This window comes from Vombatus ursinus, unplaced genomic scaffold, assembly GCF_900497805.2.
Source record: "Vombatus ursinus unplaced genomic scaffold, bare-nosed wombat genome assembly UNPS02008961.1, whole genome shotgun sequence".
Lineage (NCBI taxonomy): Eukaryota > Metazoa > Chordata > Mammalia > Diprotodontia > Vombatidae > Vombatus > Vombatus ursinus.
In genome coordinates, this window is record NW_020948739.1 from 6,019,051 (window position 1) to 6,038,745 (window position 19,695).

At 38.2% G+C, this 19,695-nt stretch overlaps 1 protein-coding gene across 1 annotated transcript; it reads right to left on the reverse strand.

The window, feature by feature from the left end:
* Positions 1 to 259: 259 nt before the first annotated feature.
* Positions 260 to 17,996, reverse strand: FBXO43 (F-box protein 43). Its single transcript, XM_027849928.1, has 4 exons — positions 16,513 to 17,996; positions 10,790 to 10,892; positions 605 to 808; positions 260 to 508 (listed from the first exon to the last, which is right to left on the reverse strand). Exons 1-4 carry the CDS (start codon positions 17,994 to 17,996, stop codon positions 260 to 262), a joined length of 2,040 nt encoding a protein of 679 aa, XP_027705729.1.
* Positions 17,997 to 19,695: the final 1,699 nt, after the last annotated feature.

Consider the following 19,695-nt stretch of genomic DNA (forward strand, 5'->3'; position numbering starts at 1 on the left):
TTGAGTTATTAAACACAAATGGATAAAAGATGTACAATAAAAGAAATACATTCTTTCATAGCATTTACAACCTTACTATAATCATATAAAGACAAAGAATGAGGCTACATGTACTTAATAGGGAAAGGAAATCATCAATTGTCATTAAGAGGAAGATCTGGGTACTTTCAAAAAGTTCATAATTAAAAATTAGACAAAGCAACAGATACCAAAATGGGGGCAGTGGTGGGGGGCCAAGGAGGAGGGAGGAGTATTTCTTTTAAAGTCTTTTTAAGTTGCGCTTGCTCTGAGCACTTCCTGGAAGAGCATCTCTTTTATTTCGTGGCTTTGCAGATCTACTACTACATTCTTCTGCCCCATGGTATGTACACAGACATAACACACAAAAGTCAAAACCACAGGCTTCCCGACTGCACAGTCCCCGTTTCTTAATTGGCTGATACTTAGCAGGGGACTGGCACCTTGGACAAGGTTTTAATGCTTCATCAATAAAAAGTGTTTTGGCAACCTGTAGTAGAAGCAGACACACTGAATCCTACAGTTCTGAGTCAAGAATCACTCTATGTCCAGTATTTCCTTTTAAGAATGGGTTATAGATACTCACCTTAACATACTCTTCCTGTTTGCTAGGTAACTGAGTAACAGAGCAGCATTCTTTGGGCGTTAAAACTTGCCCCCAAGGAGATGGTGTTGAAACCTCTTCTTTTTGAGAACCAGGTGTCCTAGCTTGAGCTTGCACAGATCTCAGAGCTGATCGGTTTAAAAGATTGAGCCTTGTTGCAGCATCCTCGACACTTAATATATTCCCCTGTTGGAAGAGAATAAGATTGGCTATTACAATAGTTAATACCTAGGGAGACCCAGGAGAGTACCTCTCTGCTGCAAAGCAGATTTGTCTTTTTTGGTGTTATTTTCTTGGCATTCCTTTGTATGCCCACCCCCAAACTATTGCTTTTATGAATTATATATTTTTGCAACTAACATTTTAGTTTTTAAAGCTAAGGCAAAAAATTTAAAAAAATTTTAAACCCAAAATATTGTTAAATGAGAACTCTAAGCAAAATTTGTAATCTTCTATCCATTTGAACTGAAAGCCTAAGAAGTAATAAATCTTTATGAAGCTTGCTACCAAATACTTTGGAATTCTTTGAAGACATCTCATTTAGCAGCAAGTCATGAGAATAATAGGCCTAGTGAGACTATAAAACTCGATAGCTTAGATTGGCCTTTGCCAATACCTGGTGCTAGTTCATTTTTATGGTTCCTGTCAAGTTTTAAAAAGCTTTGATAATGTAAGAAGAAAAAAAAAACAACTTTAGTCTGAGCTGAAAACCCTTTTATAAGTTAAATATACTGATGAGGAAAACTCTGAAGGAGTAATTTTTATGAACCCAAAGAACTATCAATTGTGCTGGGAAAATATTAGCAAACTTTTTACAAACTGATCCATCACTTACCTTAATAAATTAATAGCCAGCCTAAGTAAATTTTATCTACTTCATTGCCAAGAATGTGATGAAAGAACCACATGAGAAAGCAGCACACACACACAAAACAAAAACCATGGTTTAACACTTATCATGTCATTACACAAACATAATTTAGTGAATCATGAAAAGAAAAGCTCTATCTTTAATTCTAATTCATTAGTCTATATTTCTAAGACTCACAGAGGTTTTCAGACAATAACTGCTTAGGTAATACCATTAACTGTTCAAACTCCAAGTATCAAATGCTTAACCAATGCCCGAGTGAACATACTACTAGAAGATCTGAATCTCACAAGTACTAAACATAAATTCTAACTATAAATAAAACCTAAGTCCAAAAGGATGACAAGTTTTCCTTGGAGTGACAGGGGAGCTGGCTTCATCATATAGCAAGAAGTAAGAAGAAACATGTCATTAGACAGCAGGTCATCTTGTGTGGAAAGATTTATGAAAAGCACTGAAAGAAAGACCCCTGTGAAGATAATTTCAGCTCACATACCAACATCTGTTGCAGATAATGAGTAGGTGGAGATTTTCAGTGAAGAATTCAGTAAGACCCTCCAAATAAAAATGCCAAGATTCAATGCCATTAAGGCAGAAGATAACCATGGGAAGAAGGTGAGGCAGTGAAAAAATATTTTGGAAAATACAACTCGGGAGTGAAACTGGAAGGAAAGCAACAAAGGAAAACAGGAAAACTCCTATCACGAACTCTTTTCACCATCAGTGACAGTGAAATCACTACCTTTAGACTCAAACATCATAGTTTGTGATGAAGGAATCAGGAAGCAGAAATTGCACATACAAAAATAGTGAAGAGTATTTGGACTAAGGTGGAAAGTGGATGGAGCTTTGGGCCTGGAAATCTGAGTTCAAATGTAGCCTCAGACACTTACTAGATGTGTGACCCTGGGCAAGTCACTTAACCCTGTTTGCTTCAGTTTCCTCCTCTGCAAAATGAGCTGCAGAAGGAAGTGGCAAACCACTCCAAGAAAACCCCAAATGGGGTTATGAAGAGTTGGACGTGACTGAAATGACTAAACAATAACATCTGGATGGTGGCTGAAATCCATGCAGGCCCTGATAAAATTTTGAGGGCATTTAAGGATCTGTTCTCATTATATATTAAAGAAGCAAAGAAAGAATAACACACACTAAAAACAAAAACCATGGTTTTGCACTTATCATGCCATTACACAAACATAATTTAGTGAATCATGAAAAGAAAAGCATTTTTCAAATGCTTGGAAAAAATCATGAACTTTGTTACTGCCCTCCCCTTCCACCCCCACAAAAGAAAGGGAATTGAGAAAATAACCACCAAATCAAATGCTTATGCTCTCATCTCGACAAAATGTTCATGAGATCAATACATAAATTGAAGTTGTTCTTAATGAATATATAAGAAGAGAACAGGCAGACTTTCACAAATAATCTTCTAACGAGACCACATCTTTACACATGCAATTGACCAGCAGCCACAGAAAATGCAAGATGCCATTGTGTTTTGTCTGTCGATTCAGTGGAGTAAAACATAGCCTTTAAAGGCCCTTCTCCCAAAAAGGCGCCTCCCTTGAATATGCTGGTATCATGTAAGATCCCTTGAAATACCTAACAGTTAACATAATGTTCAATAATCCTATCAAATGAGATAAAAAAACAAGGAAATATTTTCTTACCAAAGGTGTTTGCCACCAGCTTCAAGGAGTTCAAATGAAAGAGGGCTTCACTGTAAATAGCACTCCTGCTTGTGAATGAAATTATTGTTCTGATTTCACTAAGTCCCAGAAGATTACAGAGCCTCTTCAATGAAATCCACAATTACTCAAAAGCATTTGGTCTAATTATTGTTGTTGTTCAGTCATTTTAGTGGTGTCTGACTCTTAGTGCTCCCATTTAGTGTTTTCTTGGCAAAGATACTGGAGCAGTTTTGCCATTTCCTTCTTCAGCTCATTTTACAGATGAGGAAACTGAGGCAAACAGGGTTAAGTGACTTGCCCAGGGTCACACAGCTAGTAAGTGTCTGAGGCCAGATTTGAACTCAGGAGGATGGATCTTCTTGACTCCAGGCCCATGCACTCTATCTACTGTGCCACCTAACTGTCCGTCGAATTATGAACACAGGGGGAAAAAAAGGTGAATGACATGCTTATTGCCTAGACTATGATATGCAGTTAGAGGGACAATTCATAAACCTGGGCCATGAGTATATATATCTTAGAGATTATAGATGTGCAATCAACAAAGCCTGAAATTAAATAGGAGGAAGAAAGCTGGCCATATTATATCTGAAAATGTGCAAAGTGCTTTTAATGATCCCAAACTTTTCTCTGAAACAAAGGTTCACTTTTTAACCCCAATACCCTTCCTTTGACATTATATGGCTAGGGAGCACAGGATTCCATGATCTCCACTGAATTATATTTAATATCAATAGTAATAGAAAGCTACTGGAGTTTGAGTAGGGCAATGACATGGTTAGATCTGCTTTAGGAAAATTATTTTGGCAGCTGAGTGGTAGATGGGTTACAATGGGGAGAGATTTGAGGTAGAAGGACCAACCAGAAGGCTATTGCAATACTCTAGGCATGAAGTGAAGATGGCCTGTGCCAGGGTGGTGGAGTGTGAGTGGAGAGAAAGTTGTATATAAGAAATGTTGTGAAGGTACACGTGATCAGATTAAATTTAGGTTTAATTAATTAGATTAAGTTTAGGTGACTGGAGGAGGGTAATTTCATTCCCAACCTTCTTTTTGTTTGTTTGTTTGTTTTTTATTTTTGAGACTGAGTCTCCCTCTCACCCAGGCTGGAAATGTATATGGACACCCATGGGTTTCACTGAACAGGGCAGCTTTGATCTGCATCATTTCTGACCTGGGCCAATGCACCACTCCTTAGGCTGCCTGGTGGCCCCACACCCTCCCGGGTCTCACCATATTGACGCAGGATTTAGTTTGGACACCCAATCAATCAACCTTAGCCTACTGCAGGAGCTGTAGTCTTTGAGCAAAGTAGAATTGCAATAGCTCAAAAGAAACACATGATGCACAAATCTAGAGACTTCTTCATCAAAATGTCCATATGTGCCTGACCTGTGGTAGAACCTTCTGAGCTCATATTGGTCTGATTAGCCACAGCTGGATACACCGTACCTTGACCCCAACAACTTGACCTCTTCAAGAACGAAGGCCAGCAACTAACCAACCAACTTCAGCTCAGAACTCCTAACCTCAAGGGATCAACCAGCCTCAGCCTCTGTAGTTGCAGGGGCTCCGGGGGTACCCTTCCCCAAAACCTAGCTTTCCAACCTTCCCATTACTGTCAAGCGAACTACCCTCCTCCCAGCCACCTAAGCTCTAATCTTAGTGTCATCCTTGACTCCTCATTCTCACTCATCCCATAGATCCAATCTGTTGTTTAATCTGATAATGTGTACCTTCACAACATTTCTCATATACAGCTCTTTCTCTCCACTCACACAACATCACCCTGGCACAGGCCATCTTCACTTCATGGCTAGACTATTGCAACATCTCCCCATTGCAATCCATCTGCCACTTAGCTGCTAAAGCAAGTTTCCTAAACCAGATCTAACCATATCAATGCTCTACTCAATAAACTCCAGTGGCTTTCTATTACCACGGAGATTAAATATAAAATGCTGCTTGGCATTTAAAGCCATTCACAACCTGGTCCTTTCCTGCCTTTCCAATCTTCCTATACTTGACTCTCCTCCACAAACTACAATCCAGTTGCACAGTTTGTTTCTTGTGTGCTATTGCACACTCTATCTCTGGACTTTGCACCGGCTGTCACCAACACCTGGAATGCTCTCCCTCCCCTTCTCCACCTTCTGGCTCTCTAGGCTTCTTTCAGCGCTCCCCTCCAAACCCGTCTTCTGCAGGTGGCCTTTCCCTGTTACCCCAATTGTTAATGTTTTCCCTCTAAAGTCACCTTCAATTTATACTGTCCATATCATGTTTGTACATTGTTATCGCTCACTAAAATGTGAGCTCCTTATGGGCAGAGATCATGTTTTTGCCTTTCTTTGCATTCCCAGCACTTAGCACAATGTCTGGTATATACTAAGTGCTTAATAAATAGTTGTTAACTGGCTCATAATCTTCCTCTTCACAACTCCTGCCCTTATACTAGAGAATTTACATACTCTAACCTCCCCTGCTATGACCTACTCCTCTGCTCCATCTAAGCTACACACAGAAAGGTATAGGGGTGGGATGTGCTACATCCTTGACCTTGCCATCACCCCAATTTCCATAATCAAGAACTCTGAAGTTCATTTATTCAGCCATAACCTCTTAACATTCCATTTCTACCTTGCACACCTATACCTAGTCTTCATTAGTCCGTACTTTTCCCAACTCATTACCTCTGCCTGGGCTTTACTTTCCTAATCTCAACCTTTTAGTCAATCAATCAACAAGCATTTATTAAGTACCTACTACATGCCAAGCACTGTACCAATGAGTTCAACTCTATACTATCCTCCATTCTCAAATCTCTTGCTCCACTCACCACTCACACTTGAGAAACTCCAACCCTGGATTCCTCCCACCTTCCTTTTCCCTGACTCCTACTCAAGTGCTGCTGAATGGAGCTGGAGAAAGTCATCCTGATTGGGTCCACTGCAAATTCATGTTGTCTATTTTAAATCTTTACTGACTCCAAGCTTCCCATAATTGTAAAGGCCCATCTTTTCCATGCAAATTTTTGTCTGTGTTTCTATATAGTAGCAAGACCTGGAACATTACTATCTCAGAAGAACTAAAGATAAATACTACACAAGGGGCAAAGGAAAGAAAAATGGGGGCATATGAGCCAAATGCAACATGTAACTAACGAGGAACTCTGAAGAACAAACCTAAAGATGTCACTAAAGAATTGTAAGACAGAAAGAGAAGATGCACTAGTGCTGTAGTGAAAGAGAGGGATGACAGGTGGATGGTCAGAGTGTTCCACTGGTACCTTCATTATGTTGGGAGAAATCGAGAAAGAGCTCCCTTGTGGCAAAATTTTGGAAAGACTTAGATGAAAGGTGCATAGGGTGGGTAGGCATGGATAAATTTCAATCTGTGCCACTGAAGGGAACTCCCAAATCAATGAGATCATAGATCTATTTGAGTGATTTCAGTGGGGCCCTCACTGAAGCAAGATAATCATTTTAATTTTCCCTAATTAATTTTCTAGTCTACCATCTACAATGGTTACCCCAAACTTTCTCTCATTCCATAAGATACCCACAACAACCCTTCTCTTACTTTCACAGCTGAGTACTTCACTTCATAGTTTACAAAGAATATAAAAACCATTCACTGTGAGCTCTCTCTTTTCACCTTTTTTTGTTTATTAATTTATTTATTTTCATTTTCAACATTCACTTCCACAAGATTTTGAGTTTCAAATTTTCTCCCCATCTTGTCCCTCCCCCCAGCCCAAGATGATGTGCATTCCCCTAATCTGCCCTCCCTTCTATCTCCCCCCCCTTCTCTCATCCCCTTTCCCTTCTATTTTCCTGTATGGCACTTTCACCTTCTTTTATCTCACAACCCACCCCCCCATCTCTCCTTCTTTATTCCAGTCTCCAAAGAACAAGGTGGCCCTTCTCATCACCAAGTACAACTCTTTTACCTATAACCCATGATTCCATATCCTCCCATCTTCTCTAGCAGATTGTCCCCAATATCATCTCCCCTTTCTTCCTGTTGTTTAATTAGCTTTTCCTTTAAGTACTTAAGTTCTAAGTGGTAAACCATTTCAGTATCTTTGCCAAGAAAACCTCAGATGGAGTCACAGTCAGACATGACTGAAATGACTCAATGACAACAATGACTTAGGTTCTGTGCCATTTAATATGTGAGTATATATATTTAATACTGGTATAATTTCATTACTTCCCATATCTTTTAGCATAACATGGTTTTGCTGCTTCTCTATTTTTAAACAATATCTGTTTTTACTGTTGCTTTGTCTGAAACAAAAATTGGCACCTCGCTTTTTTTTGGATTCATCTAATAACAGAAAAATTCTATTCCAGTACCATGTTTCATTCTGTGTATATCTTTACGTTCACAGTTTCAGCATGGTTTTATGTCATCCTGGCTGTGATTTCTTGTTATTTAAATGCCTTTTGGCCATTTTTAACATGTTTTCTCTTTGACATGGCAGATTTGGACTTTGAGTATGATATTTAATGTCCAAAAATGTTTTTAATTTGGAGTTTCTTTCTAGAATTGGCCATTGTTTTGTTTTGTTTTCTAAAATTTCATCTGCCAACTGCTTCTAATACTTTGGAGCAATCTTTCTTTTTTTTAAATATAGTATCCAGGCCTTTTAGTTATTCATGTTTTGGGAGGAGTATTAAATTATCTCTACTCAACCTACTTTTTAAGGCAGTTGTTTTTGATAGTAGATACCTTACATATTCTTCTAACTTTTCAGGCTTTTGATTTTGTTCTACTATTTCTTGCCTCACTGAATCACCCTACTTGGGTAGGGTTTCTACCTTCCCTTATAAACTATTCTTCCTCCAATTTTCTTCCTCAAGAGCTCTAATTTCACGTTTGAAATCCTCTTGCTTAATTTCTTCCATATACTCTTGATTCCTTGTGGCCAAACCTCTTTCTCATTAGGTTCTACCTCTACTTGTTGAGGAATTATAGTCATCTTCTTGGTTTGCCTCTTGGGCTTCTCTTAACCCATAATATTTTTTTCATTGTATTAAGAGTTTTCTTTTGTTTACTTATGTTTCCAGCCTCAATTCCAAATGAGGACCTTGTACCAGGACTAATTCTGCCTCCCACCTGGGGTGGGTGGACCCAGATACTGTACCCACTACAGTCTAGATACTAATGCTACTGCTCTGCTGCAGTACTGGATGGGATGATTGTCTACATCCTCCTTCATGCCTTCTTCTGCAATGCTGGTTGGGTCAAGGAGCTGGGCCCAGAGCTTGGATCAGGCGCAACCCTTTGCTTCAACCTCTGTCTTCTGTCTTCTGGTAGCCCAGATTAGGTGCTGACCTCTTCCCTAACTCTGTATCTTCTTGCACAATCCCCTATAGGAAATTGGCCTTGTCTTCTGGTGCAATATTGGAAATCATATTGGCTTTAGGCCTCCTGGAAGACCCTGAGGCACAAACTTTCCAGAGGCCTTAGCATCTCTGCCTCCTTACTCAGTTACCTCATGGGAGTTGCCTTTGTCCCTTGGGGTAGATCTAGAGCTAAGATCTCACTGGCTTCTAGTTCCCTCTATAGCAAATCACACTGGCTTCATTGTATTGTACTTCCTAAAAGACTGATGGCATTTCTATTTCCTAGCGCAGTCACCTACCACAAGCTGGTTTTGTCTCTGCTATAGCTCTGATAGGTGGAGACCCAAACCTGCTGGCATCAGGTGTTCCTGAAGGGCTCTTTATCAAAATGCCCATAAGTTTTCAGTCATCTTCTTGTGCAGTCCTAGACTGGTTGGAAGAGCTGACTTACTGAATCTTTGCTTTGTCTGGTCACTTCTCCCCCTCCTTTCTTAAAAAATCTTTGGGGTTGCTTCTTAGGTGAGCAGGGTTTTATATCACCAACTTTACCAAACATCCTAATGGGTCTTTTTTCAGTCTTTATCCTTTGTTAAAATCTCTGTAGCATGCGATACTGTTGACCATATACCACTAATCACCTTCTCCTCCTAGATATTCTTTCTAGGTTTTCATGATAGGATAGTGATCTCTCTTGATTTTTCTATTACTTGCCTGACCACTCATTCTTAGTCACTTTTGCTGGGTTATCATCCACATCATCTAACCTAACTATGGGTGAACCCTAAAACTCTGTCCTGGGCCCTTTTTTTTTAAAAAAAAAAAGAAGAATCTCTCTACACTGTCTCTTAATCCTTGATCACATACCCTAAAGACCCCTGGGACTTGCCTTTTGCTCTGTGACTGAACCCTAAAGCCCATTGGGTCTTTTCATCAATTCGATGGCTGGACCCCTCTGATATGGATTGTCTTTCCCTTTAGAATGTGAGTTCCTTGAGAGCAGGGATTGTCTCCCTTTTCTATTTGTATTCTGAGTGTTTATAACAATGCTTATCACATAGTAAGGACCCATACATCTCCTGAGCTCTAGTTGCCCATCTCCAACTACCTGCTGAACATTTTAAACTTGACGTTGGCATCTCAAGCCAAATATGTCCAACAAAGAGTTCATTACCTCCCTTCCCCCAAGCTCATCCCTGTTCCAAACTTCCCTCTTTCTCTCCGGCTTTCCAGTCAACCTGGCTCACAACCTTGGTGTCCTGCTCAACCCCTCACTTTTCCTTACCCTACATATTCAATGAACTGCCTAGTCTTATCATTTCCACGTTTATCTGATTTTCTCATTGTTGCTTATATAGAGCACTCCATCTGCCATTTCCACAGCTTTTCAATGGTTGTTCTCTAAACCAGCAATGCGCCATCTCCTTGCCTCTGCCTCTTCCAATCTCACTTCTGTTGCCACTTTTTACCTGAAGCCTTTGCTGACATCCCAGTTGCTAGTGCCTTTGCTCTAAAACTATCTTATATTTATTATGTATGTATGTATGTATTGTTTCTCCCAGATAGATTGCAAGCTCCGTCAGGGCAGGGACTATTTCACTTTTATATTTGCATTTACTTATTTATATTTTCAATAAATGCATGTTGATGTATTCATTGTCTGGTTAACCCAATGGAGAGACATCCAATTAGCACGTCATCAGCACAAAATGCTAAATAGCTGTAAAAGCACACACAAATGCTTTTTTGGAAACAAAGACATTGATGTTATAAGGCAGCTAGGTGGTACAGTGGATAGAGACCCAGCCTGGAGTCAGGAAGACCTGAGTTCAAATGTTGCCTCAGACACTTACTAGTTATATGCCCCTGGGCAAGTCACTTAACCCTGTTTGCCTCAGTTTCTTCATCTGTAAAATGAGCTGGAGAAGACAATGGCAAACCACTCCAGTATCTCTGCCAAGAAAACCCCGAATGGGGTTATGAAAAGTTGGACATGACTGAAACAACCGAACAAAAAATAATGTTATAGTGGTGTCTCTTCTAATTACAGATGAGGTAGAAGTGCTGTTAGGCAAAATATATGTAAAAATCAATGCTGGATAAATAACAAAAGTTAAAAGCTATCAAGGAAAATAATGCATACATATTATTATAAAACCCGAATGCTATATCCAATTTAAGAATTGGTCGATTAAATTATGGAAAAGCCACTTTAGGAAAAGCAAATATATATATATATATATATATATTACCCTGGAATCTGCCTTCAGTTGTTGTATATAATCTTTCCTCCTTTGATTTGCTTTTTTATCTTGCACAACAATTTCACGCCAATTTTTGCTTACTCTCCAAACACTATAACAAAAAGAGAAATACTTAGATTATAAGAAGTCCACAGAATTAAAATTTAGCTTAAAGGTATTCTAAAATCAATATTTTAGCTGTTTTTAGTCTTCTACAGTGCATATTATAAATTTTATATGAAAAAAAGAAATGCTTTCATAAAATTTTGTATCACTGTGACAACAGCTGATATTTTATATAATGTTCCATGGTTTGTAAAGTTCTTTATATGTACTATCTTATTTGATCCTCACGATCCTATGAAGTACTGGAGATTTTTATCTCCCTTTTGCAAAGGAAGAAATTGAATCTCAGAGAAGTTAAGTGACTGACTTGCCCAGGGTCACTCAATGATTAACTGTCAGAAGTGGGATTTGAACCCAGGTCTCTCCTCAAAGGTCCTCACTCTTTTCATTATACCATTGCCATGTGAAGGCATATATATATATATATGAAAAATAGTATAGCAATACTATATAGACAAGACAGAACATGTCAGAGTTAGCATTTATAAACTTGACACTTTGTTCAAGATAGTTAATAACAATGGTATAGCGTTAATGAATTAGCTATTATGTGTTCCAGGTTTGCTTTCCTGGTTGTATCTGTACTGCTTAGCACTTGGTGCTTCATAGATCATTAGAACTTCATAAAAGCTTCTTTATTCATTCATCCATTCTGTGAGGAACTAGCTAACAAAGTCTTTTGTTTGGACAATGAAGATGATATTAGATTTAGCTGGCAGATGTGGTCTTCCAGGCTGGACCTCATAGCATCTTTGCCTTGATGGCAGTCACCAGGGACCAGGATTGCAAGCTCTGAAACCCTATTTTTTTTTTTTTTTTTGGTGAGGCAGTTGGGGTTAAGTGACTTGCTCAGAGTCACATAGCTAGTGAGTGTTATGTGTCTGTGGCCGGATTTGAACTCAGGACCTCCTGACTCCAGGGCCGGTCACCTAGCTGCCCTTGAAACACTATTTCTTTTTTTAAGTTTACCCAGGTGTTATCAGGTCCTGGAGAGCTGGTTCATACTGGCCAAATTCCCAAAGGAATAATTGACAAAAGAGAATTCCAATGTATTAATTACCATAAGAAGTAGATCTGCCAAGTAGAGAAGACTTATTGGTACCTGGTCAATACATTTTCTTCCTTATAATAGGTAGCATTTAGGTAGTACTTTACATACATTATTTCATTGGATCCTCACAATTGTTATGATCCCCATTTTATAGATGAGGAAACTGAGGCTGAGCAAGGTTGAATGACTTGTCTAGTCTCACACAGCTAGTAAGTAACAAGTAGGATTTGAATGATGGTCTTCCTGACATTGAATCCAGAATTCTATCCACTATGTCACCTGTTGCCTAATAGGAAAATGCTATTCATCTGGAGGAGATTCTCCACTTGGCAGAGATATTTCTCAAGACAAATTAATAAATTCTGTTTTATAAATTAGTCTCTTGGGAGTTTGGCTATTGTAAAAAGAAGCAGCATAGCATAGTGGTTATATTGCTGACCTTAGAGTCAGGAAGAATGGAGTTTAAGGTCTCTGATGCAAACTAATCATGGAACCATGGGCAAATCACTTAACCTTTTAGTGCCCCAGGTACCTCCCTAAAATGATAAATTATAAAACTACTGATTGGCATTGAGGGAAAGAGTTTGCATAGAGGGAGTTTCTTACACCAATGAAATCACAGCTCCAGACAATAACAACAACAACAACAAAAAAGTCTACTTGGAAAATATCAAATTTCATCATCATCATCAAATATCATCAAAGTAACATCAGAAGGTTTTCAGAATATCTCATGCTGAATTTTTTCAAAGACTTAAATTTAGCCATTTTGAACACTTAAAAAAATCCACATTATTTACCTTTTAGAAAGGAAAGATTTGTCTATTAATGATGCCTACTTTTCATAAAAAATATGAAACGGCATCTTTTGCTTAGTTACTCTCCAAAGATTAGGGGAAGGGGTCACAATATGCTTACATATAGTGAAAAGACACACTTGTAAGTTCATTTCAGTAACAGACTAGTGAACACACAGTTGTGTGCACAAAGAAAATGAGATACAACTTTTACATTCAGTAATCTGAGAATACCATGTACCAAAACACCGAGTATGACATTATTAGCCAGGTTTATAATCAAGCCATAAGGACTGAATATTAAGGGAAAAATAATAATTTTTATTAATAATTTAGATTGTTATTTGTCAGGGAGAAAGTCAGAATCATGCCAAAAACTGTGACAGTAGTCCCACTGGGACCATTCTGACCCTTGGCTCTTCTTTCTCCCTCCATATTGGGAAGTCATTTTCTACCTAAAAATGAATGAGGAGTACAGGAAAGGGTTGATTGATTAAAGTCTTTTCTGTTTGCAAAGTGGTCTCCTTTTGAATTGGCAATATTACTTAAATTTTAGTTGCTTCAGTTAATGTAGTAGAAAGGAATGGTTTATGTTCAAATCTCAACTCTGCTACTTGCTATCTATATGACCTTGGATAAGTCATTCTGTGACTCAGTTTCCTTAGCTGTAAAATGAAGGGGTTGGACTATATGGTCCTGTTCTAACTCTATGTCTATGAATCTAACATTACACTTCAGCAGAGCAGATAATATATACCCCACAATGAACAGGAGTGATCTCTCTGAAGAAGGGAACAGAAAGTAGACCATCAATAGGAAAGGGGACAATATGAGTGTCACCACGGCCATTTCAACTGTGTTTATTCTCTTTTAGCATACCAAGTTCTAAGTACCAGAGGGAACATACTTCCAAATCATGTCACAGAGTACCGACAACTGGAAATATGCCTCAGACTGGGAATCACATCATTGGAAAAGGAATGAATAGAAACCGGTCAGAAAAGTAGATGCCAGGCTCCTTTCTAGCCCTTACCTAAACACCTTGGCTTTTTCTTTTTCTTTTCACCACTCCTTTAATTATCTTTATCTACTGATAAAGTAGATAATTTCATTTTTTTAAAAAAAATATAGGCAAATAAGGCAGGGTGGTGCTTAATTATATAATGTTGTTGTTCAGTCACATCTGACTCTTTGTGACCCCATTTGGGGTTTTCTTAGCAGATATACTGGAGTGGTTTGTCATTTCCTTCTCTATCTCATTTTACAGATGAGGAACTGAGACAAACAGGGTTAAGTGACTTGCCTGGGGTCACACAGCTAGAAAGAGTCTGAGGCAAGATATGAACTCAGAAAGATGAGTCTTCCTGACTCTAGACCTGGCATTCTATCAACTGTACCACCTAGCTGTCCTCAATTATATAATATTTTACCCATAGCCCATCAAGTGATTTATCCTTTTCTCCTTTTTCTCCTTTTCCTCCTTTCCTGATACAATCTGTACTCAGTGATTTTATTATTAATAATAATTACAAGTAACATTCATATAGTGCTTTAATGTTTCCAACATACTTCATGCACATGATCTCACTGAACTCTCACAATAACCTTGTGATTTACAGTACTGCAAGTATTATATTTCTATTTTATAGATGAAGAATTGAGGCTTGGGGGATTAGGTGATAATTACACAGCTCCTCAATGTCAAATTGACCTGTCTCCAGATTCAGCAATCTCTCTACTGTACCCTGCCCCCTCTTAAGTTTTAAGACTTAAAAGGAGGGGAGAGTAAGATGTACATAAAAGAGACCTCCAGTTTCATATGCAATCCTCTTTTTTGGATCTACTATACATATGCAAATGCGCATTCTATTTGGCATGTGTTAAGTTAACAAAAAAACCACTAAGACTGAAAGGGAAGTATAGTAGAAAGACCACTGGTCTGGGAATTAGGAGGTCTGTATTCTAGTACTGGCTCTGCCATCTATTAGCTAGGGGCCTTGATGTTAATTTCTCTGATCTCATTGGTGAAATAAGGATAATCCATCCATGAGTTACCATGCACCCTGCTGTGAGGCTCAAATGAGAAAGCACAATATAAATGTCAACTACTACTGTTATTCCATCATGAAAATAAGTATCATCTGTCCCTAGGAATTCCCCTGGCCAAGGTAAGTGGGAGAAATCTGAGGTTGTAGAAAAGAGACATGTGACATCGTTTACTCATTAGTGGCAATTATTTGTGGGGTTGGGAGTGGGAATAATAACTATCTGAAAAACCGACCCAACTTCTGAGAATGAGCTGTGGAGAATTAGCCCAGAACTTCTGTAAAGCATCAGTTAGGAGATATGGGAAAGCCACTGAACCCTCTTTCTTATCAAGAAAGAAATTTAATTTTTTCCCTAGTATACATACTATTCCTGTAAGAAACTTTACTTTTGTTGCTATAGCCCTTCTCCTTGAGAGAAATGATTATTAAGAACCAATGATTTGAGCAGATCCAGAATTCTCTCCCTTTTTCTAAAGTCCTCATTTCGTGGCTCAGCCTCTGAAGGACAGGACTGATGAAAGTAGAAAGGATTAACAATCTTAATTATTGCTCCTCAATCTAGGTATTGCTACCCCACCCCTTACAAGGAATTTAAACTAAAGTGAACCCCTTCATCCCCCCAATTATGTTCTACTCAGGCTTGGGTGGGGAATGTAGATTCTTTGTCTAGATTTTCCCAGGCTGGGGGTGATCAAAATTATATCCCCTAGCCCGTCATTAGAATAGGTTCACCTCTCATTATGATATTCACTCTCTTATTAACTGTTAAGCAACCAGAGTTGATTGCCACCATCAGGAACACCCAATCTTCCAAGGGCATAGAAACTATGAGCCCGCTGCCATGGTTCATCTTTGGTCCAAAAGAGATGACCAAATGACCGTTCCTTTTATTAATAATATTCTAGCATTATTAATATAGTGATTAATTACCCAGAAACTATGTCTTCCTAACTTTTTAAACATCACATCCTACTATTCTTCAATTCTTTGAAATCCTAAAATGCTAATTAAATAATACTATTGTTCAGTGAACAATAGAAAAATTCTTATTTCCTCAGTCAGTGAACATTTAATTTAAAAAAAATTTTTCTGAGTATAAAGTAAGCTAATCCTGACAACAGATTCAGAGTTGAAAGGTACCTTAAAAGATCATACTAGTCCAACCTCCACATTTCACCAGCAAGGGAAGTCTTTAGATAACCTCTTTTCTATCACATTACTCATATATTACCCTTAGCATGCTGTCTTCTCTCCATGACCACATATCCTGATTTACGTTATTTGATAAGTAGTGATCAAATATGGTCATATTTAATGTTGGAAAAAGACAATTTGATAACAATGTAAGCGCTGTAAAGGACAATAAATTAATAACTAAACAGCTTTTTTGGAACAAAGTTTTCTATGTTGAAAATTCTAAGTTTAAATTCTAGGAAGTCTCTTTCCAACTGGCAAAATAGATATGCTTACCATCTGGATAAAGTCTCTTTTGTCCTTCTTCAAAAGTGCTTCTGCCTAGTAGGAAATCTACTAACAAGCTCCAAAGAGAACTTTGTCCAAAATGTTTGGATGGCTCAAATTTAAAATCTCAAAAGTTGAGATGATGCAAAATATGGAAAAATAGAAAACCTCTTCTCATTTACACAAATTTACTAATTACAAATAACAATGAAAGGGCAGTTTTATGTGATAATCTATTTCATTTCTTACCTGCATAGATTTTCCACTGTCAAAGCATCTAATACCATAGTAAGAATATGTTTTAAGTTTCTAAATTTTAATTCAGTTAAGATGTCCAGTTTTTCCAGGCCCATCTTCTTGCCAATAAGCCCTGCAATCACATATTCCAATAAGGATACTTCTCCCCCCTCAACATCCTTTAGACGACTTCGTACACCAGTTTGCTGAAATCTTTTCCTTTTGCTTTTCATGATAATCTCATGGACCAGTTGTAAAGCAGGTGTCTTTGATAAATCCTTAAGACCTAAAATCGAATCTCCACTATTATTATCAATCTGTTCACTTGGAGAAATGCCAGAAGCTGCTGCTATTTTTGCTTTAAAGCCAGAATTCACGAAAGGCTTATCTTCTTCAGTTTCAGACTGTGAACTACGCTCCCGAAGTGTGGACAGTCTTCTCACTCTCCCTACATTTTTTGGCTTTCTCTTTGTGCCCAATGTCCTCTCAGTCCCCAGGGATTTCTGAAATAGTTCTTGAAAAGAACCCTCATGATCAGAAAAGGAATCTTGTGACTTATCCAGACCCAGTGAATTAAAACCACTGTCTTCAGGCGTGGAAATATTATCTATCCCCTCAGCTGGGCTACAACCACAAAACTTAATGTTTGCTACCAGGTTACTGATTGGGGTTACAAATACGTCCTCGTTTGTCTCACAGAGCGCTTCACAAGAAGATGATCCCAGCAGCTCAGGGCCTGTAGTCTCTCCATTAATACTTAAAATGCTATCCCCAAAGTCATTGGTGAGAGCATCGGTACAGCTATTTCCCTGAATTGGAGAGATACACTCAACTTCAAATAGGCTATGATCACTTTTGGAATCATCAATTGTGGATGTTTTATGCTGAGAAAAAGAAAGTCTCAATTTTTGACCATTGGAAGCGGCTTCATCTGCTTTCAAAGTACTAGTGGCTACAGGAATGAAAATGGTTTGTCTTGGGGACCCCAAAGCCCTTTTTGAAACTCTTTCCTCAGAACTGAGGAGTTGGCTCACAGGCGGTGTTTCTGCACAGCTTCCTAAGGAACAGTTTTGCTTATCAAAGTGTTCCGTGTCCTCTCTTGAAATAATATTTGTTATATTCAACCTTCTACGGAAAAATGTTTTCTTCCTAGTTACTTTTGGAGTTTCACAGAGCTCTGTGATTTCATTCGCCTCTTTCCTAAAAAGAGAACTAGAATTCTTATTTTCAGTGGGAGAGTTCACAGAACAAGTGAAACCCAGACTAGAATTTTCAGAGTATTCCTGTGTGGATGATAAGCCTTTTATATTTTTTCCTTTGTTTTCCCCATCACTATAGTCAAAGCTGGAAGCCTTCAGAGAGTCACTGTAGCCGCTATCTTGAAACGAAGATGTGGATGACAAGCCACAGAAGCTGGAGGACTTGAAACTGACATTAGGAGACTCCACCCCGTTTCTTAAAGTGACGCTAGCTTTGATGGATGGACTGTCTGACATCTTCAGAATCCTGATTTCTGTAAATTCAAAACAAATTTTACCTCCAAAATGACTGACCAAGTGCTTCCTATGGCATCTGACTATTGATTCTAAGTGATATAAAATTACTCTAAAACTACAATAAAGCAACCTCATTAAATGCAATAGTACATATAATAGGGAAAAATACTTCATAGTAGTGGAATAAATAGAATCTACAGATTTTAAATAATAACAATAGCAACAATTTATATAATGCTTTAAGGCTTACAAAGCACTTTACATATATTGTCTTATTCTATCCTCACAACCCTGGGAGGTAGATGGTATTATTATCCTCATTTTATAGATGAGAAAATTGAGACAGACGGAGGGTAAGTGACTTGCCCCGGGTCACACAATTAGTAAGTATCTGATACTGGATTTGAATTCAGGTCTTCTTGACTCCAAGACCACAATTCTATCCACTGTGCCTCCTATCTGCCACATCTAATCACAAAATATCCATGTTAACCAGAAAGGGCATCAAATATTACTCTGTGTGTGTGTGTGTGTGTGTGTGTACGTGTGTACGTGTATGTGTGTGTGTGTCGCAACTGGGGTTAAGTGACTTGCCCAGAGTCACACAGCTACTAAGTGTTATGTGTCTGAGGCTGGATTTGAACTCAGGTCCTCCTGACTCTAGGGTTGGTGCTCTATCCACTGCGCCCCAGTTGCCCCCAAATATTAATTTCAAAATGTTAATAACAACCGAAGGACTAAAATTTCTAAGGACTACACTCCTTTAATCAGGCTACCTATCCAGAGGTCTAAAAAACTAGTCACAAATACTTTTTTGGAAAATGTTTATACATGGAAAATAAAATTTGATAGTATCATTTTTAAAGAAAAAGGGAAAGTTAATTTTCTTACTTTTTTATGATTATGATGATACTGAAATATACATGTGACTTTTTGCTACTGTCTCTTGTTTGTCCTGGAGCAACTAGTGATTTCTACCCACTGAATTTTTTACTTAGACTTTAGGAGTGTGAGAGAAGCTCTTTTGAACAAAATGCTACTCTGTACCTAATACGATGAATCTTGTTCCTTAGAAAAATGTGCAAATGAATCAAGCTGCTATTATTGATAACAAAAGATCCCAGAAGATGGGCTATACAACCCTTAGAATGGTATTAATATTGGTGGCTTCAGATACAGGGTGTCCCCAAAGTCTTAGTGCAGTCTTAAGTTTTAATAGTACTAAGATGACACCCTGTACATGTAAGTATATGTCATATATATGAAGCAGAAATTAAAAGCTGGGACCCTGTTCTTAAACTATTATAATTTAAGTCCAGGAAGACTATGCTATAGACACGCTGAGCTTTCTCACCCTCGTGCCTTTACTCAAGTTATTTTCTTTGCTTGGAAGGTCCTTCCTGCCTTCACTTCTTGAAGCTGTGCACAGTTTTCATGATATAGTCCATGTGCAATATCCTCCATAAAGTCTTTTGTGATTTCTTTCCATTCCTTGTTTCTTCTCACCCCACCCACTTGACTTCCCACAGCACTTTAGTTTGTAATTCTCTGATCCACTTATGTAATTTATACAGTTGTTTGTATTTGAATCTCCTCTCCCTATTAGATTGTAAACTCTCAGAATGCAAAGACTACATCTTATTTAAACTCCATATCCTTCTTCAGCACCTAGTACAGAACTGTATACACAGCATCTGTT